General features: G+C 33.0%; 1 protein-coding gene across 1 annotated transcript in view; it reads right to left on the reverse strand.

Annotated features, from left to right (window-relative positions):
- TRDN (triadin) overlaps positions 1-26,505 on the reverse strand; it is a 419,992-nt gene that overhangs the window by 23,128 nt on the left and 370,359 nt on the right. Inside the window, exons 33-38 of the mRNA XM_011992160.1 lie at positions 26,132-26,152; positions 21,438-21,464; positions 20,652-20,690; positions 16,830-16,865; positions 16,039-16,083; positions 13,376-13,399 (exon numbers count right to left, since the gene is read on the reverse strand). Coding sequence (XP_011847550.1) covers positions 13,376-13,399; positions 16,039-16,083; positions 16,830-16,865; positions 20,652-20,690; positions 21,438-21,464; positions 26,132-26,152 — 192 coding nt within the window. The remainder of the gene's footprint in view (positions 1-13,375; positions 13,400-16,038; positions 16,084-16,829; positions 16,866-20,651; positions 20,691-21,437; positions 21,465-26,131; positions 26,153-26,505) is intronic.

Consider the following 26,505-nt stretch of genomic DNA (forward strand, 5'->3'; position numbering starts at 1 on the left):
AAGAAAAGAAAAGAAAGAAAGAATAATTATATTAATATCAGACATACTGCATAATACTCTTGTTTTGTTTTTGTTTGACACGGAGTCTCGCTCCGTGGCCAGACTGGAGTGCAGTGGCATGATCTCAGCTCACTGCAAACTCCACCTCGTGGGTTCAAGCGATTCTCCTGCCTCAGGCTCCCAGGTAGCTGAGACTACAGGCATGCACCACCATGCCTGGCTAATTCTTTGTATTTTAGTAGATAGAGGATTTCACCATGTTGGCCAGGATGGTCTCGATCTCCTGACCTGGTGATCCGCCCACCTCGGCCTCCCAAAGGGCTGGGATTACAGGCGTGAGCCACAACGCCCGGCCATACACTCTTTTTAAAAAGTGCATTGTAAAGGATATAGAAGTCATCATATAAAGCTAAATGTTCAATATATCAGAAAGACACAAAATTGATATAAAGTTATGTATAACATGAAATAGCACCTGATATAAAAATTGATTGAACTACAGGGATAAACTGATAATTTCTCATCATAGAAGGAGATGTCAATATAGTTTCTTCAGTTATTGATACTTCAAATATACAAAAAGTCAAAGAATATGCAGGGTAATTAAAAGTACAATTAAGCTTGATTTAATGGCTACAGAATTGTGCTTTCAACCATTAGGAAAGACACAATCTTCTCAATAATATATACAGTATTCACTGAAACTAATAGGTTAGTTCACAAGATAAACACTGAACACATTTCAAAGAAAAGACTCTTCCTGTGATTACTACACAATTAAATTGGAGTTTGGTTAAACAAGAATAACTTCAGTAATTCTCATAGTTTTGGAAATTTAAAAATATATTCTATAAATAAAATCGAGATAATAAACTAGTTAAAATTAATTATAGTGGAAATTAAATATGCTTAACATTGAATCGTAATGAAAATACTACCTATAAAAGTTTGTGAGATGCTGCTGAAGTAGTGCTTAAAGGAAAATTTATAGCTGTTATGTACATATGTAAAAGTAGAAAGGAAATAGATTAATAAACTAAGTATACATATTTGATATTTATAAAAGAAACAGAAAAACCTCAAATAAATGGGAAGCAATGCAAATATCCATCAAGAGTAGAACTGATTAAATATGTATGTTCACAAAGTAACATACTATATGGCAGTGAAAATAAGTAAAATATAACTACCTAAAAATACTGACAAACCCGAGAAGCATAACATTAAGTAAAAAATTTCAGAGTATGTTCTACAATGTGCTATACACACACAGAGATGACAGACCAACACATGTCATAAAATTAGGAAAAAGTAATCAAGGGAATCATAAAAATGAAACTCATTGTAGTAGTTACTTCTGATAGGAATGGAGGGTTGGAATAGTGAAGTCACAGTATTTGTAGTATCCAGTTTTCAACTATATGTTACTTTGTATATACCAGAAACTACATAATAAAGTATTTTTAAAGAATAAAATACACTGGAATAATTTACATTTGTAAGAAGGATAGGAAATTCAAATTTTTGATATTAATTTGTATATAAATGAAAGTTATGAAAAAAAATGATGATCTCTCTCCCAAAACTTTATTTTCCAATGAATTATTTTAGAAATGGGAAAGTCTTTTATTCTCTTTCTGTTTTTGATTGCAATGTATAATCAATCTTACTTGTTGAAACAATGTAAGAAAAAAAGCCATATATACAGTTATATATTTATAGCAATGGATTTTTTTTCCACAAACAATATTAACAAAGTAGTGAAAGAGACTTAATAGTCATTTTAGGTTCAACAATTCAGTTTACTTTTTGGAAACATTTAGACCTAATTTTAGACAAATGAATTCAAAACATAATCGGGCATGAATAACATTATTCACACTCATTTTGTAAAGTTAAGTAAACAATGTTTAAAGACTTCTTCTGTAACTACATCTGAATGAGACTATGAAATTTTCTTGTGCAGTGCTAGATATGGGACTGGCATATGTTGTAAAGCGATAAAATTGATTCATTTATTTAAAAGTTAAAATGTTGATATGTCATTTTATCTCAGACAATTTAATTAGTCTGAGATAACATAAATTACTTGATTTTTGAGGTGAATTTACTCTGAAGTAGCTTTTAGGTTGAATTTGATTATGTTAGAAAATATCATTAATTTAATTATGTAAAAAAGGAAACTAAAGATCCTATCAACATAAAATGAAGCATATTCTGTTTGTGTTTAAGAATTTCTGTGTTTAAGAAAATTAGTTGTTTTCTGCCACTGAATTATCATTTTATAATTTACTTACTCATTAATAGTAACATTATTATTTGACAAATTGAAATATTCCTTCAAATGGGAATGACATTGGGAAATTCTAGTTTTCTGAAATTATTGAACATTTTCAACTTGGGAAAATATAATCAATAAAAATAGCTTACACTTTTATTTATTCATCATTATATATATTATAACAAATAATATGCCTTAGTTATGGTTAATTATAGTCATTAAAAGAATCCATGCTAGATATTAATTTCAGAGTTTTCTTTAGAGACATAAGATACACTAAACATGTAAATTCAGAAAAAGACTATTAACTTTTATATCTATGAAATCTGTATTTAATTTTACCTTATGCTTAAATTTCAGATGAATTTTCAAAGTGCTTAATTCTGACATCTAAAATATCTATTATACTCTAATATTGAAACAACTACCTTATTTACTTAGCATATTTATGAAGGAAGGAAAAAATGCAGAGCCAAAAATCTAGATCAGAATATTAAAAGTTATAAAGCTTTTGAAAAACCACAAAAGTAAGATAGAAAGAAAGTTGTTTAAAACATGAAAATCCTAAGTACTTTTCTAGAAGGCTTGGTTGAAACTTCATTGTAAAGTAATAAACTTCTAGAAAACACTAAATTTTTTATTATGGCGATGTCAAAGTTAAATTTATTATCTTGGACTAATATCAAATTTGTATGTCAAAGATTATAATGATCTCAAAACTTGGTGCATTCAGGTAATTTTGATGAAGTGCTAATGGCAAAAATGCTCCCCTAGTCAAGAAAAAAAAAAAAAAATACAGGAAAGATGGCAAAGTTAAACCTCTACATACAATAATCTCAAGAAATGTTCTTACTACATTATTTCATTTGAATTACTCATTTTGAGGATCTAACCAACCTAGCTTTATTTAAATGCTTACTCCCAGACAATAGCAAGAAAATAACTATGCACACCTATAAAATCTTTTTCTTTGATATACCCAAATCTATTTTGGGTATATCAAAAATAGACCCCCTGTAGCCTTACGACTCATCTAGTTGAAAAACCTTCCCTCAGCATTGTTTGCCTTTTAAGAATGTATTTTATCATCCCTTGGTTTTATTTCACATTTTGCCTTTGGGCAAGTTCCTGGAAAATAATATTTTAGGATGTATTTTTGCTTTTTTAGAGAAAAAGTTTTCAAAAAATTTAAAATGTTAATATCAGGAATAGATAGTGGTGTTATTTAAATTTTAAGAATGTAGGTTTTTTTGCTTCTAATTTTTAAGATAATAAGTACTAAATATAACAATCTCACACATCCTCCTCCCAATGTCTTTCTCCAAACTCCATGAAAAGCACACTATTTATCATATATTTACCATATCTACAAAAATAAAGATACAGAATGAAAATCAAATGAATATTTAGAAATTAGAAAGCCAGAGGCTGGGAGCAAGATGGCTGTCTAGATTCAGCTAATACGAGCCTCTTCCGTGGAAAGAAACAAAAATATCAAATAGATAGTCAGACTTTGAATAGATGGTCCAAGAGATTACACTGGAATTCAACAGAGAAGTGATAGGAAGCACCAAAAGCAGAGAAGGAAAACAAAGTGTAGCAGTCTGTCTGGCTGTGATTGGCTGGGAGCCAGGAGAAGCTCTGGAACATGGGGAAAGTGTAAGTAAGTGTTTCCAAGGGCTGCACATTTCAACGACAGACTAACAGTACTGGATATGGGAGAGTTCCTCAACTCTTGCAGGCCTGAAGACTAACATGGAGAGCTGCCTGAAAATTATCCAAAGAAGGAACTCATATTGAGTCCCATAGGCTTCCAAGCCCTGAGCAGCTACAGCATGACATCATTCTGAGAGCTCAGCTCCAAAAGGACTGTGTCCTGCCCTGGAGTCAATGCTGCCACTGCCACCATAAGGTCAAGGAGGGAGAAGGAAGGCCTGACACTTTTATGTGCCCTGAAGACAAATTCCACTGTTGCTGCTGCAGGTTGCTGCAGGACCAAGGTGCAAGAAAACTACATGCCCCTAGTTGCCTGCCTGTGCCACTCTATTGAGAGTGGCCCCATCATCCTTAGTGGCAGGTCCACAGCTGTCCCCAGACTCAGAGCACAGCCCCAGAGAGAACTGTGTTCTGCTCTGGGGCTAACATCACCATGGCCACTAACGAGAGAGAGGGAAGGCAGGCCATTTTCAGACACCCAAAGTCAAAGCTAAAGTACCCTATCCAAACCAACAACACATACACGTCTTTAGGAAAAAGTCCTCTCCTATTAAAGCAAATCCATAAAATTGGAGGAAACAACTGTTACACCAGATACACAGATAGCAACATAAGGATACAGAAAACAAAACAAGAAAATACGACACCTACAAAGGAATACAATAATTATCTAGCAATAGATCCCAATGGAAAAGAAAATCACAAAATCCCACATAAAAATACCAAAATACTGATTTTAAAGAAGTTCAGTTAGATACAAGAGAAATCTGAAAAACAATACAGAGAAGTCAGAAAAACAAATTAGTATATGAATCGGATATTTAAAAAAGAGATAGCTATTTTAAAATGGAACCAAATTGAAATTCTGAAACTGAGGAATTCATTGATAAAATACAAAACACACTGGAAACCTTTTTCAATAGGCTAAATCAAGTAAAAGAAAGAATCTCAGAACTTGAAAACAGGTCTTTGGAAATAATCCAGTAAGCCAAAAATAAAGAAAAATAACTTAATGATGAGCAATTTTTTTTGGTTACAATTAGGATGACAAAAAGTGACAGAATATTCAAATTATCAACGTCCCCAAGATCAAAGAGGGTTGGAAAGGGTTAGAAAACCTGTTTAATGAAATAATAGACGAAAACATCTCAAGTCTAGCAAGACACTTGGACATCCAGTCACAGGAGAAAACTAGCAGGAATTTATAGAACATTTTGTCAACAACTACAGAATATTCAAGTTTCTCCAGTTAGAGAGAAAACTGACTAACAGAAAGCAACAACAACATCAACAAAAGGGATGCCCATGCAAAAAACCCTATCCAAAAGTTACCAACATCAAAGATCAAAGTTAGATAAATCCACAAAGATGAGAAAAAGCCAGTGCAAAAATGCTGAAAATTACAAACCAAATGCCTCTTCTCCTCCAAAGGATCACAACTCCTTGGCAACAAGGGAACAAAACTGGATGGAAAATGAGTTTGACGAATTGACAGAAGTCGGCTTCAAAAGGTGGGTAATAACAAACTCTTCCAAGCTAAACGAGCATGTTCTGACCAAATGCAAGGAAGCTAAGAGCCTTGAGAAAATATTACAGTAACTGCTAACTAGAATAGCCAGTTTAGAGAAGAACATAAGTGACTGATGGAGCTGAAAAACACAGCACAAGAATTTCCTGAAGCATATACAAGTATCAATAGCTGAACTAATCAAGAGAAAGAAAAGATATCAGAGGTTAAAGATCAACTTAATGAAATAAAGTGTGAATTCAAGATTAGAGAAAAAAGAATAAAAAAGAATGAACAAAGCCTCCAAGAAATATAGGACTATGTGAAAGGACCAAACCTATGTTTCATTGGAGTACCTGAAAGGGATGGGGAGAATGGAACCAAGTTGGAAAACACACTTCATGATATTATCCAGGAGAATTTCCAGAATCTAGCAAGCAGGCCAACATTAAAATTCAGGAAATACAGAGAACACCACAAAGATATTCCTTAAGAAGAGCAACTCCAGGACATGTAGCCAGCAGATTCACCAAGGTTGAAATGAAAGAAAAAAATGTTAAGGACAGCCAGAGAGAAAGGTCAGGTCACCAACAAAGGGAAGCCCATCAGACTAACAGCAGATCTCTCTGCAGAAATCCTATAAGCCATAAGAGAGAGGGGGCCAATATTTAACATTCTTGAAGAAAACAATTTTCAACCGGAATTTCATATCTAAGCTTCATAAGTGAAGGAGAAGCAAAATCCTCTACAGACAAGAAAATGCTGAGGGATTTTTGTCACCACCAGGCCTGCCTTACAAGACCTCCTGAAGGAAACACTAAAAATGAAAAGCAAAAACTGGTACCAGCCACTGCACAAACATACCAAAATGTGAAGACTATCAACACTGTGAAGAAACTGCATTAACTAAAGTGCAAAATAGCCAGCTAGCATCATAATGACAGGATCAAATCCACACGGAACAATGTTAACCTTAAATGTAAATGGGCTAAATACCCCAATTAAAAAACAAAGACTGGTAAATTGGATAAAGAGTCAAGACCCATCAGTGTGCTATATTCAGGAGACACATCACATGTGCAAAGACATACATAGGCTCAAAATAAAGGGATGAAGGAACATTCATCAAGCAAATGGAAAGAAAAAAAAAAAAAGCAGATGTAGCAATCCTAGTCTCTGATAAAACAGACTTTAAACCAACAAAGATGAAAAGAGACAAAGGAGGGCATTACGTAATGGTAAAGGGATCAATGCAACAAGAAGCACTACCTTAAATACATACGCACCCAATACAAGAGCACCCAGATTGAGAACGCAAGTTCTTAGAGACCTACAAAGAGGCTTAGTCTCCCACACAGTAATAGTGGGAGACTTTAACATCCCACTTTCAATACTAGACGGGACAAGAAGACAGAAAATTAACAAGGATATTCAGGACTTGAACTCAGCTCTGACCCAAGTGGACCTAACAGACATCCACAGAACTCTCCACCCAAATCAAATAGATATACATTATTCTCAGCACCACATAGTACTTACTCTAAAATTGACCACATAATTGGAAGTAAAACACTCCTCAGCAAATGCAAAATAATGGAAATTGTAACAGTCACTCAGATCACAGTGCAATCAAATTGTAACTCAGGATTAAGAAACTCACTCAAAACCACAAAACTACATGGAAACTGAACAACCTGCTCCTAAATGACTACTGGGTACGTAACGAAATTAAGGCAGAAATAAATGAGTTCTTTGACACCAGTAAGAACAAAGACACAATGTACCAGAATCTCTGGAACACAGATAAAGCAGTGTTTAGAGGGAAATTTATAGCACTAAATGCCCACATGAGAAAGCAGGAAAGATTCAAAATTGACATGCTAACATCACGATTAAAAGACCCAGAGAAACAAGAGCAAACAAATTCAAAATCCAGCATAAGACAAAAAATAACCAGGATCTGAGAAGAACTCGAAGAGAGAGAGACATGAAAATCCCTTCAAAATATCAATGAATCTAGGAGCTTTTTTTTTTTTTAAAAATGATTAACAAAATAGACCACTAGCCAGGCTAATAGAGAAGAAAAGAAAGAAGAATCAAATAGACACAATAAAAAATGATAAAGGGGATATCACCTCTGATCCCACAGAAATACAAACGACCATCAGAGAATACTATAAACACTTCTGTGCAAATAAACTAGAAAATCTAGAAGAAATGGATACATTCCAGGACACATACACCCTCCCAAGACCAAACCAGGAAGAAGTCAAATCCCTGAATAGACCAATAAAATCTTCTGAAATGGAGGCACTAATTAATAGCCTATCAATCCCCCCCTCCCCCCCCAAAAAAAACAAAAAACCAGGAGCAGGTGGATTCACAGTCAAATTCTACCAGAGGTACAAAGAGGAGCTGGTACCATACCTTCTGAAACTATTCCAAACAGTAGAATAAGAAGGACTCTTCCCTAACTCATTTTATGAGGCCAGCATCATCCTGATACCAAAACTGGCAGAGACATAACAAAAAAAGAAAATTTCAGGCCAATATTCCTGATGAACATTGATGCAAAATTCTCAATAAAATATTGACAAACCAAATCCAGCAGCACATCAAAAAGCTTATCCACCACAATCAAGTTGACTTCATCCCTGGGGTGCAAGGCTGGTTCAACATGTGCAAATCAATAAACGTAATCCATCACATAAACAGAACCAATGACAAAAGCCACATGATTATCTCAATAAATGCAGAAAAGTCCTTCAATTAAATTCAACACTCCCTCATGCTAAAAACACTCAATAAACTAGGTATTGATGGAATGTATCTCAGAATAATAAGAGCTATTTATGACAAACCCACAGCCAATAGCACACCGAATGGGCAACAGCTGGAAGCAAGAATGCCCTCTCTCACCACTCCTATTTGACATAGTATTGGAAGTTCTGACCAGGACAATTAGGCAAGAGAAAGAAATAAAGGGTATTGAAATAGGAAGAAAGGAAATCAAATTGTCTCTATTTGTAGATGATATGATTACATATTTAGAAAACCCCATTGTCTCAGTCCAAAAACTCCATTAGCTAATAAGCAACTTCAGCAAAGTCTCAGTATACAAAATCAATGTGCAAAAATCACAAGCATTTCTCTACACCAATAATAGACAGAGAGCCAAATCATGAGTGAACTCCCATTCACAATGGCTACAAAGATAATAAAATACCTAGGAATACAACTAACAAGGAATGTGAAGGACCTCTTCAAGGAGAACTACAAACCATTGCTTAAGAAAATAAGAGAGGAATAAACCAATGGAAAAACATTCCATGATCACAGAGGGGAAGAATCAGTATCATTAAAATGACCCTGCTACCCAAAGTAAGTAATTTATAGATTCAATGCTATTCCTGTCAAGCTACCTTTGACTCTCTTCACAGAATTAGGAAAAAACTACTTTAGACTTCATATGGAACCAGAAAACAGCCTGTATAGTCAAGACAATCCTAAGCAAAAGGAACAAAGCAGGAGGCATCATATTACCTGACCTCAAACTATGTTACAAAGCTACAGTAAACAAAACAGCATGATACTGGTACCAAAACAGATATATAGACCAATGAAACAGAACAAAGGACACAGAAATAACACCACACATCTACAACCATCTGCTCTTTGAAAAATCTGACAGAAACAAACAATAGGGAAAGGATTCCCTATTTAATAAATGGTATTGGGAAAACTGGCTAGCCATATGCAGAAAACTGAAACTGGATCCCTTCCTTACAGCTTATACAAAAATTAACTCAAGATGGATTAAAGACTGAAATAAAAATAAACAAAAGATCAATAAAATTGTGTACTGAAATAATAAAATCAAAACAGCCAGCTAGCCTGAGCAGAAATATAAGAGAACTTAAAGTATAATAAAAAGAAAAAAAAGAAAAAAAAAAAAGAAATAAGACCCAAATAAACTCAGAGGAAAAAGGAGACAGTACAACAGATACCACAGAAATACAAAAGATCATCAGAGAATTTTATGCACAACTATATGCTAAGTAACTGGAAAACCTATTGGATACTGATAAACTCCTGAAAACATAAAACTCACCAAGATCAAATCAGGAAGAAATAAGACCTGAACAGATCAACTGTAGCAAAATTTAGTCAGTCATTCCAAAAAATTCCAGGACTGGATGGATTCACAGTCAAATTCTGTGAAACATAGAAAGAAAAACTTCATACCAGTTTTAAAACTATTCCAAGAAATTAATGAGGAGAGAACTCTCCCTAACTCAATCCACAAAGTCAGTATTACCCTGATACCCAAACCAGACAAGGACATACAAAAAAATAAAACTCCCAGAGAGTATCTCTGTTGAATATAGATGCAAAAATCCTCAACAAAATACTAGCATAATGAATCTAATATCATATCGAAAAGATAATACGTCATGACCAAGAAGGATTCATCCCAGGCATGCAAGGATGGCTCAACATGTGAAAATCAATAAACCTGATACATCTCATCAACAGAATAAAGGACAACCCCTTTGAAAAGAGGGCAAATGAACAGACATCTCACAAAAGAATACATACAAGCATCCAACAAACATATGAAAACATACTGAGCATTACTAATTATGACAGAAATTAAAACCATAATAAGATACCATCTTACACCAGTCAGAAAGTCTATTAAAAAAAAGTAAAAAAAAAAAAAAAAACAGAAAAAAACAAACAAAAACAAAAAACCCCAAAAAACAACAACAACAAAAAAGATATTGACGAGGATGTGGAGAAAAGGAAGGCTTATACACTGTTGGTTGGCATGTAAATTGGTTCAATTCCTATGTAAACATTATGGAGATTTCTCAAAGAACTAAATTAGAATTAACATTTGACCCAGCAATCCCACTACTGCATATCTACCCAAAGGAAAAGCAATAATTAAATTAAAAAGATACCTGCACTTCTATGTTTATTGCAGCACCATTCACAATCGCAAAGTCATGGAATCAACTTAAGTGCCCATTAAGGGATAATTAGATAAAGAACATGTAGTATTTATATACCACGGAATAATATAAAACCATAAAAAAGAGTAAAATCATGTATTTTGCAGCAACATGGACGGAGTTGAAACCCATCATAATACGTTAAATAACTCTGAAACAGAAAATCAAATTTATCACGTGTTCTCACTTGTAAGTGGGAGCTAAACAATGTGTACATATGGACATAAAGATAGAAATAATAGACGTGATGACTTCAAAAGGGGGGAGAATAGACTGTCCTAGCCAGAATAATCAAAACAAGAGAAAGAAATAAATAGAATGTCCTAGTGAACAATCAAACAGGAGAAAGAAATAAAAGGCATCCACATTGGAAAAGAATTCAAACTATTCCACTTTGCTGATGATATGATCTTACATTTAGAAAACTCCAAAGACTCCACCAAATAACTTCTAGATTTGATAAATAAATTCAGTAAAATAGCAGAATACAAAATCAACATAAAAATGAGTAGCATTTCCATACACCAATAATGAACTGGCTGAAGAAGAAATCAAGAAGGTAATCCCATTTATAACAGCTATAAGAAAAATACCTAGGAATAAATACAATCAAGAAAGAGAAAGATCTCTGTGAGGAAAACTACAAACACTGATTAAAGAAATTGAAAAGAACACAAACAAAAGACATGACATGTTCATGGCTGTAAAAGTTAGAGGACCTGGTCCCTGCTAGACAAGATGTGCAGGCACTCGAGTGGAGTTAGAACATGCAAGGGGAAGAGAGTGATGGCCACAAAGCATAGCTATATCATGAACCTCCTTTAGTTAAACAGAAACAAATGACTGAAAAAAAGTTCTGAGCCCCAAAACCCACTCCTACCACCAACGCTAACAAAATACACATATACATAATGCTGTAAAAGGATTCAAAGAATGATACTTGTTTAGTTTCAAATATATATAGTATGCTCTTCTTTATAAATACCTAAGGCAGTTTTTTGATGCTGGCTCCTAAAAAGAATAATAAAAACAATGATGTGTGCTATAGAGAAAATAAGCTTCACATACTCAGAAAACCACCTTTTAAACAGAATCATTCCATGATGTCTCTGATCATTTATTTTAATATGGTCCCTATAAATGATATATTTTAAATGATATATTTTTCTTTCTCAAATCTTTCCCTTTTCAGTTACTGCTCATAATCTTACTCTTATTACTACAACTGCTATTACTATGAAGTTAGATGTCCCAATAATTCCTTGACTTTTTACTTCCTTCTGGGAGGAAGTAAACCATAGCTTTCTGCAGCACATTCTAAAATCTTTTGGCCTTACATGTTCTCCACCTGACAGTTTCACCTTAAATGTGCTTACTTCCCACTTCTTCTTAACACTACCCCTCAACTTCAACCAATACTTCTGATGCTGTCTTTCTTTGTTAGCCATTTCTTTCCTTTTCTCCAGCTAACCAAATCCTAACCATTCTTCAAGGCAAAAATCTTGGCATTACCTCATTTATGAAGTCTGCTCTCATTACCTTTGGCTGTAGGGGAATGGTGTGGAATAGGGTAGCTTCCAAGGGCCTTTGCTTTTATCTACACATTTTGCTCTTGCCATCAGTGAGACAATTTTGGGTCCTTACAATATATTTCCTTTTTTAAATTCCTGAGGCAAGTCTACGATCACCTGAAATCAAAGACCTTTGAATGACATATGTGGTAAGTATCATATTTTAATGATTCATTTTTATTGTCTTTAATATTAGCATTAGGTACAGTATAAGCACTCAGTTGGACCTTCTCTATCCAATTCTGTAGCCACTGACTACCTGGGGCTTTGGGAAATTGAAATGTGACTAGCACAAGATAAAATGTTCTGTAAGTATAAAATACATATAAGATTTCAAAATCTCAATACAAAAAATGAATGTAGAGGATAAATACATTTCTATATTGATTATATATTGAAATAATATGTGTATAAAATAAGTTACATAAAATAAAATATTACTAAAATTATTTTCACTTATTTATTTTTGTCTTTTAATGTGTCAACTAGAAAATTAAAATTACATATATGTCACATTTTATATTTGTGTTGGGTGGCACTTATTTAGAATAACTTTTTTATAAATATGGAAATAAAAAAGGATAAATTGTTATTTCCTTGAATTTTAGGAGCTTGTAAGAATATTTACAGTTATATCCTATATACAGAGAATTTCTATCTGTACCTGGATCCTGATATTCTAGAGAATCTATTCTGGGAGCAGCGGTTTATACTATAGAAGATACATCCATTCCTAACTATGATGTTTTTCTTAGATATACAATTATATTTAAGTTTCTTAGATATACAATTATATTACAATTTAGGTTTACAGTTAAATTATAACTATACAATTACATTACAATTTAGGTTTCTCAGATATACAATTTTACTTAGCTTAATGAACATTAGAAAACAGCAGCAAAAGCATCACTTTTCGACCATATGTGGTCTTTAACAAATTTCTAGTGATTGACAGTTTAAGGCAGATACAGAATTATTTTATTTCACTTGACTTTAATCACTGAAAGTATTTATTTGTTTAAATGCAAGTCACTTTTATTTTCAGGCTTGAGAAAATAACAAGGTATTTCTGTCACAAGTTGTAATTTCAAATAGCATAGTTCTTTTTTTTTAAGTTTCAACGTAAGTAGCAATAAAAACTAATAAATTCCTGTCAGAGGATTTAGTTTAGAATAAACTAAAACTGAACACATCAAAAATAGAAATATTTTATGAATTTCATGTTGAAATGGATACTATGTATCAAAGAGAACTTGGCATTAATACAAACTGTACTTACTTGATACTCTTGCAGGTTTTTCTGCTAAAAAAAGAATATAAGTAAGTTTTGTTTAACTGAGATAAAATGCAAGGAAATTATAAATCAGTGGACTTTATAAAAATATCTAATTATTTTGTTTCTTGCTTATTATTTAAGAATCAATGAAGAAATACAGTCCTCTGTTGCCTGTCAACCTGAGTCTTTGTTTTATCGTAATTTTTAATTTTTAAAAATTTTTATTTAGAGATGGGGTCTCAGTTGCCCAAGGTGACATGAAGTAGTACAATCATAGCTCACTGCAGCCTCACATTCCTGTGCTCAAGCAATCCTCTCCCCTCTGCCTCCCAAGTAGCTGGTATTACAAGTGTGAGCTACCATGCCTGGCTGATTCTTTGAATATCTTGGTTAATCTATTTTATCTAAGAAAATATGTCAGCTATCACAAAAGCTATTCATTAAAGTGTCACAAAATATTTATGCTTTTTAAATACTCTTACTAAAATCAGGATCTTTGTAAAATTAAGAGTTTTGGCTCAATTATTATTATGCCTAACTTGAATAAAATTACTTTGTATTTTGTAACAGCTAAATATTATCTTTAAAATTCCCAGACTTCATGAAATATATCATTTAGAATTATTTTTCTTTCAAAAAACAAGTAAGATAAATAATTACCAGACTATAAAATAAATCTTAAAAAACAACATGCAAAGTAAGTAAGTTTACTTTTTCATAATAATTTATTTATTTCAATGAGAGGTTATTATTTTTCAAAGAAATGTGCTTTCTTATTAAGCTGCATGTAGGACAAAATAAGGTGAAATTATTATCCCAAACACTAGAGCAGACATTCTAACTTCTTGAAAAAGACTAGTAACATGTCCATTCTAACATTAGTATCATTTAAAGAGCCAGGCTAGAATATATAACTTTTAAGCAATCTGTATTACATGGTTTATTGTGAGATTTGTAGAGTTTCTAACATAAACCTCAGGATTAAAATTTTATTAAAATTAGATTATTCCTATTAAAAACATTTTCAGCTTGGATAGATATTTTCTGTATCACTAGAGTACTATGGTTCATGCATAAAATTATAAAGTAAATAATTTGGAAAACTATTTCACTAAGACTAACACGTTATTATTTTTTTCTTTAAAAATACTAGCATTGGTTAGAAAGGTAGAAATTTAGGGAAAAAATAGACTTTCACTGATACATAATGAACTGTTAAATGAAGGAATGAATAAGAATATGCCTGCTCTCAATTATCTATGCGTTGGACTTGTGCTTTCGTATGTAATCACAATATGAAGACTTTAAAATGACAGATTCACAGAACAGAGTAAGAAATCTGAATCAGAAGTCTGAATCCCTTGTACAGCTGAGTTACAGAGGTTTCCTCAAATCATCTCTCTAACAGATCACTCCCTTGGGGGCAAAGTGGGATAGACTCTATCCTTGGACTGCTCTGATTGGCAGAAAACTTTCTCTTGTATTTGCAGCAGCATAATAGAATACTGAAGTGTCAATAGATGGCCTTAACCATTATAGTGTTTGGAAACATAACAGACTTGGAGCCAAATCTTGTCTGTACCATATAAATGCTCTTGATATGTCAGATTTTCTTTCATTGCACTTATCTCATCTTCAAACTGGGCATGATAATTGGGCTTTCCTAAGGATTAAGTAAACTAATAATAAGAAAATGTATAACCATACATTTTCTAATTAATTTACTTTTCTCATCATCCTGGCTGATTATCTCAAAGGATATTAAACAATATTTAAAAGAATGTTTCAATGTAAAAATTGTGCCCCATATTATTCTACAGATGTAATTTTCCTTTGTATTGAAAGTTTTACCTCTTAATATTAGTGATAATTATGAATACATTAATAATTTTATGTGTAAGTGGTATGTCTAGATATATCTAGTCATTGCAGGGATACACACCACAGTGAGCAGTAAAAGGGAGTCAGTGAAAAACGAAGCTTTTTCTCTGCCTACTAAAGATCTATGTATTTGCTATGAATGGAAATAGTTGTCTTAGTTATGCTATGTTTACCTAGCAACTTAGAATTTAAAGCACTTTTTTAAAGTAATTGAATTTGCTTAAAATTATGTTGCCAAGGCTACATAATTTAGTATAAACCTTATTTATAGTTTTATGATAATAATATCAGCAAAATAGATGATTCTCTTTTTAAGGAACAAATGTCTCCATTGTGCATGCTGGCATTTCCTATTTTGTGTCTAGGTTGAATTAATTTAAAGGTCTAATTTATAAGTAATAAAAAAATTCATCATCTTAACTACATGTTATTTAATCATAGATGAAAATAAATCCCAGTAATATTTATTTTTACCACCATATTACTTTTGACATTGTTCATGCTAAAAAAGTCTTTTGTTAATTGAGAACTTTTTCTTCTGGTGTGTAACAGAATATTTTGTTCATGTTAATGTTGCTGATAGTTCTGATTTCTTCACATTTTCTTATTTTCTATTGAAATGTAAGCCTTCTGCTAGATTTTCTACCTGTCCACTTACTCTGCTGTTAAGAGAAGTTTGTATCTTTTAGATTTCTTTGTTTCAAAATAATTTAATATTAATATTAAGCAACAAAATAATTCAGATATTTTCATACCAACATAGTACTTATGTAATTCAAGATTACCTTTTGTCACATTGTGTAACTGAAGACTTTCTTTTCTTGTTGAGACTGTTAATAAGGAAGATGTAAATTAAAATTAAATTTTTAAAGTAAATTTCCATAAAATTTGTCTCACATCAATGCTGAGCTTCAAAGAATGAAGATAATTTAAGTGTTACAAACATTTTCTCAAGGTGGTTTTCAAAAAATTTTTCTATCTAACTGGTACCTAACAAAAATAAATGTTAGCACTAGACATTGTTTTATAAACAGAGGTATAACATGAATGTAGGAACAAAATTAACTAGAATCTATGAAAAATGGGTCATTCTGATTAACTGGATTTGGAGATAAACAAAATGAGTTATTTTGTCATTGACAATAATTCTGATATGCCTAAGAATGCTTTCCTACTGATCTAATAAACTATCTCTTTGGTAATTAAGACCTTTGTAAGCTTTATGATAATTACACTCAAATCAGTAATTGTCATATTATATGGTGTAGTTTTCTAAATAAATAAACCCAATGCTAAGAAAAATGGCAGCACTGTAATTCGTTTTATACCTTGCTCATCAGTGGCAGAACAAATCAATGCTTATTTGCATGGGTTGACTTACATCCATTGCTTCTTTGACACTGCTGTTACTAGATATCCACCAATTACTTACCACATTTCTTCTCTTACTCATGCTAGCACTCATCACATACATTTTTAAAAGTTTTTTTTTTCATATGGTATAAATACATTTTGACTTAAAATATTTTAGCTTCTGGGCTTTGCATTCTATTTTTTTATTCTTTTAAAAAATTACCTTTTTCTTCTTTGAGATGCTTCATGTCTGCTTTTTCTGTGTAGAAGAAATAGTAATGGTAATTTATTTACTTATTTATTTTTAATTATACTTTAAGTTCTGGGATACATGTGCAGAACTTGCAGGTTTGTTACATAGGTATACATGTGTCATGGTGGTTTGCTGCACCTATCAATCCGTCATCTACATTAAGTATTTCCCCTAATGCTATTCCTTCCCTTAACCCCCACTCCCAGAGAGGGCCCAGGGTGTGATGTTCCCCTCCCTGTGCCCATATGTTCTCATTGCTCAACTCCCACTTATGAGTGAGAACATGCGGTGTTTGGTTTTCAGTTCCGGTGTTAGTTTGCTGAGAATGATGGTTTCCAGCTTCACCCATGTCCCTACAAAGGACATGAACTCATTCTTTTTTATGGCTGCATAGTATTCCATGGTGTATATGTGCCAATTTTCTTTATTCAGCCTATCACTGATGGACATGTGGGTTGCTTCCAAGTATCGGTCACATGCTATTTCTGGTTCTAGATCTTTGAGGAATTGCCATACTGTCTTCCGCAATGGTTGAACTAATTTACACTCCCACCAACATTGTAAAAGTATTCCTATTTCTCCACATCATCTCCAGCATCTGTTGTTTTCTGGCTTTTTAGTGATTACCATTCTAACTGGTGTGAGATGGTATGTCATTGTGGTTTTGATTTGCATTTCTCTAATGACTGGTGATGATGAACTTTTTTTAATATGTTTGCCTTCTTTTGAGAAGTGTCTGTTCATATCCTTCGTCCACTTTTTGATGGGGTTCTGTATTTTTTTCTTGTCAATTTCTTCAAGTTCCCTTTAGATTCCAGATATTATTCCTTTGCCATATAAATAGATTGCAAAATTTTTCACCCATTCTGTAGGTTGCCTGTTCACTCTAATGATAGTTCCTTTTGCTGTGCAGAAGCTCTTTAATTTAATTAGATACCATTTGTCAATTTTGGCTTTTGTTGCAAATGCTTTAGGTGTTTTAGTCATGAAGTCTTTGCCCATGCCTATGTCCTGAATGGTATTATCTAGGTTTTCTTCTAGGGTTTTTATGGTTTTAGGTCTTACATTTAAATCTTTTTCTTTGTTTTCCGTTTTATTTTATTTTTATTTATTTATTTATTTTTGACAGAGTCTCACTCTGGCACCAAGCTAGAGTGCAGTGGCACGATCTTGGCTCACTGTAACCTCCGCCTCTCAGGTTCAAGCGATTCTCCTGCCTCAGCCTCCCAAGTAGCTGGACCACTGGCATGTACCACCACGCCAGGCTAATTTTTGTATTTTTAGTAGAGACAGAGTTTCACCATGTTGGCCAGAATGGTCTCGATCTCTTGACCTCATGATCCGCCCACCTCAGCCTCCCAAAGTGCTGGGATTACAAGCATGAGCAACCACGTCCAGCACATTTAAATCTTTAATGCATCTTGAGTGAATTTTTGTATAAGGCATAAGGAAGGTGTCCAGTTTCTGTTTTCTGTATATGGCAAACCAATTTTCCCAACACCATTTATTAAACAGTGAATTCTCACTTTCCCCATTGCTTGTTTTTGTCAAGTTTGTCAAAGATCAGATGGTTGTAGATGTGTGCTGTTATTTCTGAGGCCTCTGTTCTCATTGGTCTATATTTCTGTTTTGGTACCAGAACCATGCTGTTTTGGTTCCTGTAGCCTTATAGTATGGTTTGAAGTCAGATAGGGTGATGCCTCCAGCTTTGTTCTTTTTGCTTAGGATTGTCTTGGGTATGTAGACTCTTTTTTGGTTCCATATGAAATTTAAAGTATTTTTTTTTTTTTCTAATACTGTGAAGAAAGTAAATGCTAGCTTTATGGCAATAGCATTGAATCTGTAAATTACTTTAGGCAGTATGGCCATCTTCACAATATTGATTCTACCTATCCATGAGCATGGAATGTTTTTCCATTTGTTTGTGTCCTCTCTTATTTCCTTGAGCAGTGTTTTGTAGTTTTCATTGAAAAGGTCCTTCGCATCCCTTGTAAGTTGTATTGCTAGGTATTTTATTCTCTTTGTAGCAATTGTGAATGGGAGTTCACTCATGATTTGGCTCTCTGTTTGTCTATTATTGGTGTATAGGATTGCTTGTGATTTTTGCACATTGAGTTTGTATCCTGAGACTTTGCTGAAGTTGCTTATCAGCTCAAGGAGTTTTGGGGCTGTGACGATGGGATTTTCTAAATATTCAATCATATCATCTGTAAACAGTGACAATTTGACTTCCTCTCTTCCTATTTCAATACTTTTATTTCTTTCTCTTGCCTGATTGCTCTGGCCGGAGCTTCCAATACTATGTCAAATAGGAGTGGTGAGAGAGGGCATCCTTGTCTTTTGTAGGGTTTCAAAGGGAATGCTTCCAGCTTTTTCCCATTCAGTATGCTATTGGATGTGGGTTTGTCACAAGAAGCTCTTATTATTTTGATAAAAATTCCATCAATACCTAGTTTATTGAGTGTTTTTAGCATGAAGAGATGTTGAATTTTGGCAAAGGCCTTTTCTGTACTATTGAAATAATCATGTGTTTTTTGTCATTGGTTCTGTTTATGTGATTGATTACATTTATTGATATGTGTATGTTGAACCAGCCTTGCATCCCAGGGATGAAGCTGACTTGATTGTGGTGGATAAACTGTTTAATGTGCTGCTGGATTCGTATTGTCAGTATTTTATTGAAGATTTTCGCATCAATGGTCATCAGGAATATTGGCCTGATATTTTCTTTTTTTGTTATGTCTCTGCCAGGTTTTGGTATCAGGATGGTGCTGGCCTCATAAAATGAGTTAGAGAGGAGTCTCTTTTTTTGTATTGTTTGAAATCATTTTAGAAGGAATGGTACCTGCTCCTCTTTGTACCTCTAGTGGAACATAGAATTTGTCTGTAAATCTGTCTGGTCCTGGGAATTTTTTTTTTTTTTTTTTTTTTTTTTTTTTTTTTTTTTTTTTTTTTTTGGTTGGTTGGTAGGCTATTAATTACTGCCTCAATTTCAGAACTTGTTATTGTTCTATTCAGGGATTTGACGTCTTCTGGTTCAGTTCTGGGAGGGTGTTTGTATCCAGAAATTTTTCCATTTCTTCTAGATTTTCTAGTTTATTTACGTAGAGGTGTTTATAGTATTCTCTGATGGTAGTTTGTATTTCTGTGGAATCAGCGGTGATATCTGCTTTATCATTTTTTATTGTGTCTATTTGATTCTTCTCTCTTTTATTCTTCATTAGTCTGGTTAATGGTTTATCTATTTTGTTAATCTTTTTAGAAAAAACAGCTCTTGGATTCACTGATTTTTTAAGGGTTTTTGTGTCTCTCACTCCTTCAGTTCTGCTCTGATCTTAGTTATTTATTGTCTTCTGCTAGCTTTTGAATTTGTTTGCTCTTGCTTCTGTAGTTCTTTTCATTGTGATGTTAGGGTATTGATTTTAGATCTTTCCCACTTTCTCTGTATCAGAGTAATATATTTATTAACAAGTCTTCTTAAGGTGAGGAATTGAATTTTGTGTAGGCAGTTTTCACAGTTCAGTAGTAATATGAAAAGAAGTCTGTAGCTTTAATTTAGTAGTAACAGGTAGAATCTGCTTTCGGCTTTACATTCCTGATCCTTTTAGATATTTAATAAAAGTGCAATACCCATATGTTTTGCATGATGAACTATAATTATGATATGTGCTATAAAATCAGTGTCTTCATTTTCATCAACTGTTTTTAAATCATGTAATCTGTATAATTTTGTATTTTTGTTCCTGTTTATGTGGCTACTTTGATGTATATATCTTAAAATGTCATCTTTACCTTTGCTTTCTTTTTGAGATATTTCAGTTTTCTTCTTCCCTAGGGGGGAAAGAAAAAAAAAAAAAACAAAAACAAGAAATCATCATTTTAAAAAACATGACTTTCTTCCTCCTCCTTTTCCTCCTCCTATTTCTTTTTTTCCTCCTCCTATTCCTCTTCTTCATTTTTTGAGACAGAGTCTTTCTATATACCCTCAAATTCCTGGGCTCAAGGGATCCTCCCTCCTCACCCTCCTGAGTAGCTCGGTTTACTTACAGGTATGACCCTCTTGCCCACCTCCTCCCCTTTTCTTTTATGCTTTGAAGAGAAGCTATAATAAGCCATGCCTTTGTTAAAAGTTTAAACTAGAAACAACAGGAAAAACAACTACATGTTAAATTTTTACCTTTAGGAAATAAGAATTTGCCTGGCATGATGGATTCATAAGTAAACTAATGAATTAAAGCAATAAAAATGTAACATAATATTTCTAAGCAAAATATGGATCCAGTTTTCAAAGCAGTCTTGGTAAATTGATAATTTTCTTGCAACACCTTTTAGACAAAAGTGAGAAGAAAAACAATATTTAATCGGTGACTTATAAGTTTGTATGTGGTAAAAATGGACATATTGCATCATTTACTCCTTAAACAAGCCTGTAGGGAAGTCATTATGCTGTTCTGTAGAACAGAATATCTGGAATTTGAGGAGCTAAGGGATTTTCTAAATGTTGCACAGCTAGAAACTTAAATTTACATACCGTTTCAACAACTCTATCTTATCTCCTCTGAAAAAGTAAATATTTACCTGATTCTGTGACTTCTGATGTTGCTCCTTTAAAAAAAATAAAAATGTAGAAATAAAGGAAAAAAAATAAAAGAAAAAGTATAGGTTTTTATTCAGTAGCAGACAATTGAAACTTATCTTCTGATATTTCCTCCCAAATTACAATAGGCACATATACTCAAAATGGCAAGGAAATGTACTAATGCTTAATATTTCTGATAACTGTAACTAGACATCTATTTTAAAAATAGAACAAATATTCAATTAATCTAAAATGGTATATTTAAATATTATAGTATTGGTTAGATAGAATAAATAAGATCTAGTACTTGATAGAACAACAGGATGATTAGAGTCGACAATAATTTAGTGTGCATTTTAAAATAACTAAAATATTAGAATGTTTGTAACACAAAAAATACGATAAATGCTAATGTGATGGATACCCCATTTACTTGCCTATATAAAAATATTTCATGTACCCATAAATATATCAACTTCTAAGTACCTATCAAGTTAAAAATAAAATAAAATGAAATATAAAAAATTGAAAAACATACATGATATATTTAATGAATTCTAAATTCTATGGCTTGTTTTCTTAATTACAAATTATAAATCTGTTACACAAATTTTTAATCTTCATTGATGCATGCAAACATTCATTCATATAATATTTATTAAAGCAGCTTCATTTATAAGATGCTGTCAGAAATGCAGTTGATTGTGGTCATGGGATGAGATTAAAAGTATAACAAAAACAAACTCAGTTCATGTTGATTACAGTCTGATAAGTGATTGAAGACATAAAATTATATTTGCCTTTTGCCTATGCTCATACAGAACCATGCTTTCTTCTTGTTCCTTCAGTAAATTTACAGATTAATATTTCTAAGTATAACCTGGCAAGTGTTTTTTAAAAAACTTTGTATCACAAATAATTTCAAATAATAACATTTCCAGAAAATAAAAATTCTCTGATAGTTTAAGAAATATCTCTCGTAAAATGTCAATGTTTTCTATAAATGTGATATCAGTTTTATCAGTCTTACATAACTATTTTGGGTAGCTATTTTCAAAATTCAAAAAAAATAAAATATTTTTAAGCAGTGAAGGTATACAATACATAATATTACATAAAAATACAGTATTTTAAAATGGCTTTATAATGATGTTTCATATTAGCATTCTAGTTTTGGTTTTCAACCCTTAATTTTGGTACCAGTGTTCACATTAGTAGCAATAATACAAACTATACTAGAGAATTTCTCCAACCTCAAAGCTGTACTTAATGTTTAAAATTGGCATTGAATCCATTATGAAGTAAACTGTAGCTGCATTATTAAGGAATCTGTCATGTGTTGTCTAGAAGACAAGTTAGTTCTGGGTATCAAAACATATAAATACAACATCCAGATACACTTTGGATTGAAGTACTCAATTTTTAATCCAGGTTACAGTCTGAATATTCTAATAGGATTAAATAAACAGTTTTATTGTTTACTATGGCATTTTTATTATTGATTAAAATGTCCAGGAAACCCCAGTGATTTTGAATTACAAAATAAAATGTACCTCAGGGCTTTAAAAAAATTAGAAAATAAAAAGCTAATGTGTTAAAATTAAATAAATTGAGGACATATGTGCTCTTAATTTTTCTTAACCCACATAATAACTGTTAAAGGGTTCTTCATACTGTGTTTATTCAATACGTCTAAACAAACAATTGAAAGTAGATAAGAGAGAGATACAATTACTGGGTTTTTTTTGTTGTTGTTTTGTTTTGCTTTTTTGGACAGGTATTAGTTATCATGGTGAATGTGTTAGTAAACCAGGTACATCAACAGAAAACAAGATAAGCATTCCCTCATACGTCCTGGTCCAGTGTCATATACCTAATAGGTGCTCAATAAATGCATGTTCAAGGATTAATGAGTGGAATACAAGCATACTCATTTTATTATGCTTCACTTAATTGCAATTCTCAGGTATCACATTTTTTACAAGTTAAAAGTTTGTGGCAACCCCATATGATCCCCATATGATTAAGCCTATTGGTGTAATTTTTCCAGTGGTATTTGCTTCCTTCTCATTTCCGTGTCTCATTTTGGTGATTCTCACAATATTTCAAATTTTTCATTATTATTATATCTGCTACGGTTGTCTGTGACCAGTGATTTTTGATGTTACTATTGTAATTGTTTTGGTGTGCCACACACCACACCCATATAAGGTGGTAAAACTTAATGAATGTGTGTATTCAGACTGCTATTCACCAGTCCCTCTCACTTTCCTTTAGTCCTCTCTGTTTCCTGAGAGTCAATAGCTTTGAAATTAGACCAGTTAGGAACCTAAAATGGCCTCTTAAGTATTGACAAGAAAGAAAGACTTGCACATCACTCACTTTAAACCAAAAACTAGAAATGATTAAGTTTAGTGAGAAAGGCATGTTGAAAGCTGGGATAGGCTGAAAGTGAGGCCTCACGTACCAAAGAGTTAGCCAAGTTGTGAATGCAAAGAAAATGTTCCTGAAGGAAATTAAATGTTACTCCAGTGAAGACATAAATGCTAATAAAGGGAAACAGCCTTATTGCTGAGACAAAGAAAGTTTTAGTGGGCTGAATAGAAGATCAAAGCAGTTACAACCTTCTCTTAAGCCAAAACCTAATCTATAGCAAGGCCCTAACTCTCTTCAATTCTATGAAGGCTGAGAGAAGTGAGGAAGCTGCAGAAGGTAAGTTGGAAGCTAGCAGAGGTTGGTTCATGAAATTTAAGGAATGAAGCCACCTGCATAACGTAAAAGTGCAAGGTGAAACAGCAAATGCTGATTTAGAAGCTGCAGAAAGTTATCCAGATCTAGCTAAGATAATTGACCAAGGTGGCTACAATAAACAATAAGCTTTCAAGGTAGACAAAATAGCCTTCTAGGGAGGATCACTTGAGCTCAGGAATTTGAGGCTGTAGTGAGCTATGATCCCCCCACTGTACTCCAGCCTGGTGACAGAGTGAGACCCTGTCTTTGAAAGAACCACAACAACTTAACAAATAGCCTTTTATTGAAAGAAAATGTCACCTAGAATTTTCACAGCTACAAAGAAAAGTCAGTATCTGACTTCAAATCTTCAAAAGACAGACTGACTCTCTTGTTGGAGGTTAATGAAGCTGGTGACTTGAAGTTGAAGCCAATGCTTATTGACCATTCTGAAAATTCTAGGTCCTTTAAGAATTACGCTAAATCTACTCTGCCTATGGTGTATCACTGGAATAACAAAATCTAGATGACAGCACATCCGTTTACAGCATGATTTATGGACAATTTTAAGCCCATTGTTGAGACCTAATGCTAAGAAAAAAGATTCCTTTCAAATATTATGGCTCATTGACAATTCACCTGGTCAATCAAGAGCTCTAATGGAGCTGTACAAGGAGATTAATATTGTTTTCATGCCTGTGAACACAACAACCATTCTGTAGCCCATGGGACCAAGGAGTAATTTTGACATTCAAGTCTTATTACTTAATAAATACATTTCATATGGCTGTAGGTGTCATATATAGTGACTCATCTAATGAATCTGTGCAAAGTAAACTGAAAGTCTTCCGGAAAGGAATCACCTCTCTAGATGCCATTAAGAACATTTTTGACTCATGAGAGGGAGTCCAAATGTCAGTACCAATAGCAGTTTGAAAGAAATTGATTCCAACTCTTATGAATGACTTTGAGAGGTTCAAGGATTCAGTAGAAGAAGTAATTGCAGATGTGGTGGAAGCAACAAAAGAATTAGAAGTGGTGACTGAATTGCTTCAATTTCATGATCAAACTTGAACAGATGAGGAGTTATATCTCACGGATGCGAAAAGAAAGTTGATACTTGGGATGGAAACTACTCCTGGTGAAGATGTTGTGAACATCGTCAAAATCACAACAAAGGATTTAGAATATTCCGTAAACTTAGCTGATAAAGCAGAAGCCAAGTTTGAGATAATTGACTCCAATTTTGAAAGAAGTTCTACTGTGAGTAAAATACTGTCAAATACCCATACGAACTACAGAGAAATCTTTTGTGAAAGAGTCAATGTGCCAAACTTAATTGTTGTCTTATTTTCAGAAATTACCACAACTACCCTAACCTTCAGAAGCCACCACCTTCATCAGTCAGCACCCATCAACATCGAGACAATACCTTTCACCACTAAAAGTATTACAACTTGCTGAAGGTTCAGATGATCACTAACATTATAAGCAGCAAAATACTTTTAAATTAAGCTATGTACATTGTTTAGTCATAATCCTCTTGAACACTTAATAGACTATAATGTAAACATAACTTTTCTGTGCACTGAGAAAACTAAAAATTGTGTGATTTATTGTGGTGGTCTGAATGAAACCTGCAATATCCCTGAGTTATGCCAGTACAATGACATCTAATTTTCCTTGAATTGCATTTTTTGAGTCACTAAACATCTCTTCATGTGCTTATTGGTCTATGGCTTCTTGCTCTCCCCATTTTCCTTTGGTTGTGCTTTTTGTCTCCAAGGTATGCCTGTACACACAATATCCTCTGTCAACCAGACTCACTTATATGATAATAGTATAATGGCTATTACATTAACAAACACACCATACATTTTAAACTTCGTACATAACTCAAAGAAATTGTGAAATTAAGACAATGAAATAGGACATTCTTAAAATTCTAAAATGGTACACTTACTTGGAGTTGGTTTTGGTTTGTCTAAAAAGGAAAAAATAACAAAAGAAAATCAGTGATAATTTTCTATCTATGGGCGATATATCAGCCCTTTATATTTCCTATTTTTGCTTTTTACAGTAAAAATAAGACTAAATATAACAACAATGAACAGTAGGGAATGCATTTTTAGTAATTTTTAAATCATTCTCCCAATGAGTTTCCCACAGAACAGTAAAGCCTGAAAGTGTGGAATCTTTCTTGGTCTCTTTTTTTATTCCTGTAAATCTCATATTTGATTTGATACAATATTAATGAATGCTCACAAAAATCTCAACTTCTTACTGTTTCTGAAATGACATAAAATATATATTCTACCACAGTCCTTTTAGAATACA

This window comes from Mandrillus leucophaeus, unplaced genomic scaffold, assembly GCF_000951045.1.
Source record: "Mandrillus leucophaeus isolate KB7577 unplaced genomic scaffold, Mleu.le_1.0 Scaffold405, whole genome shotgun sequence".
NCBI lineage: Eukaryota > Metazoa > Chordata > Mammalia > Primates > Cercopithecidae > Mandrillus > Mandrillus leucophaeus.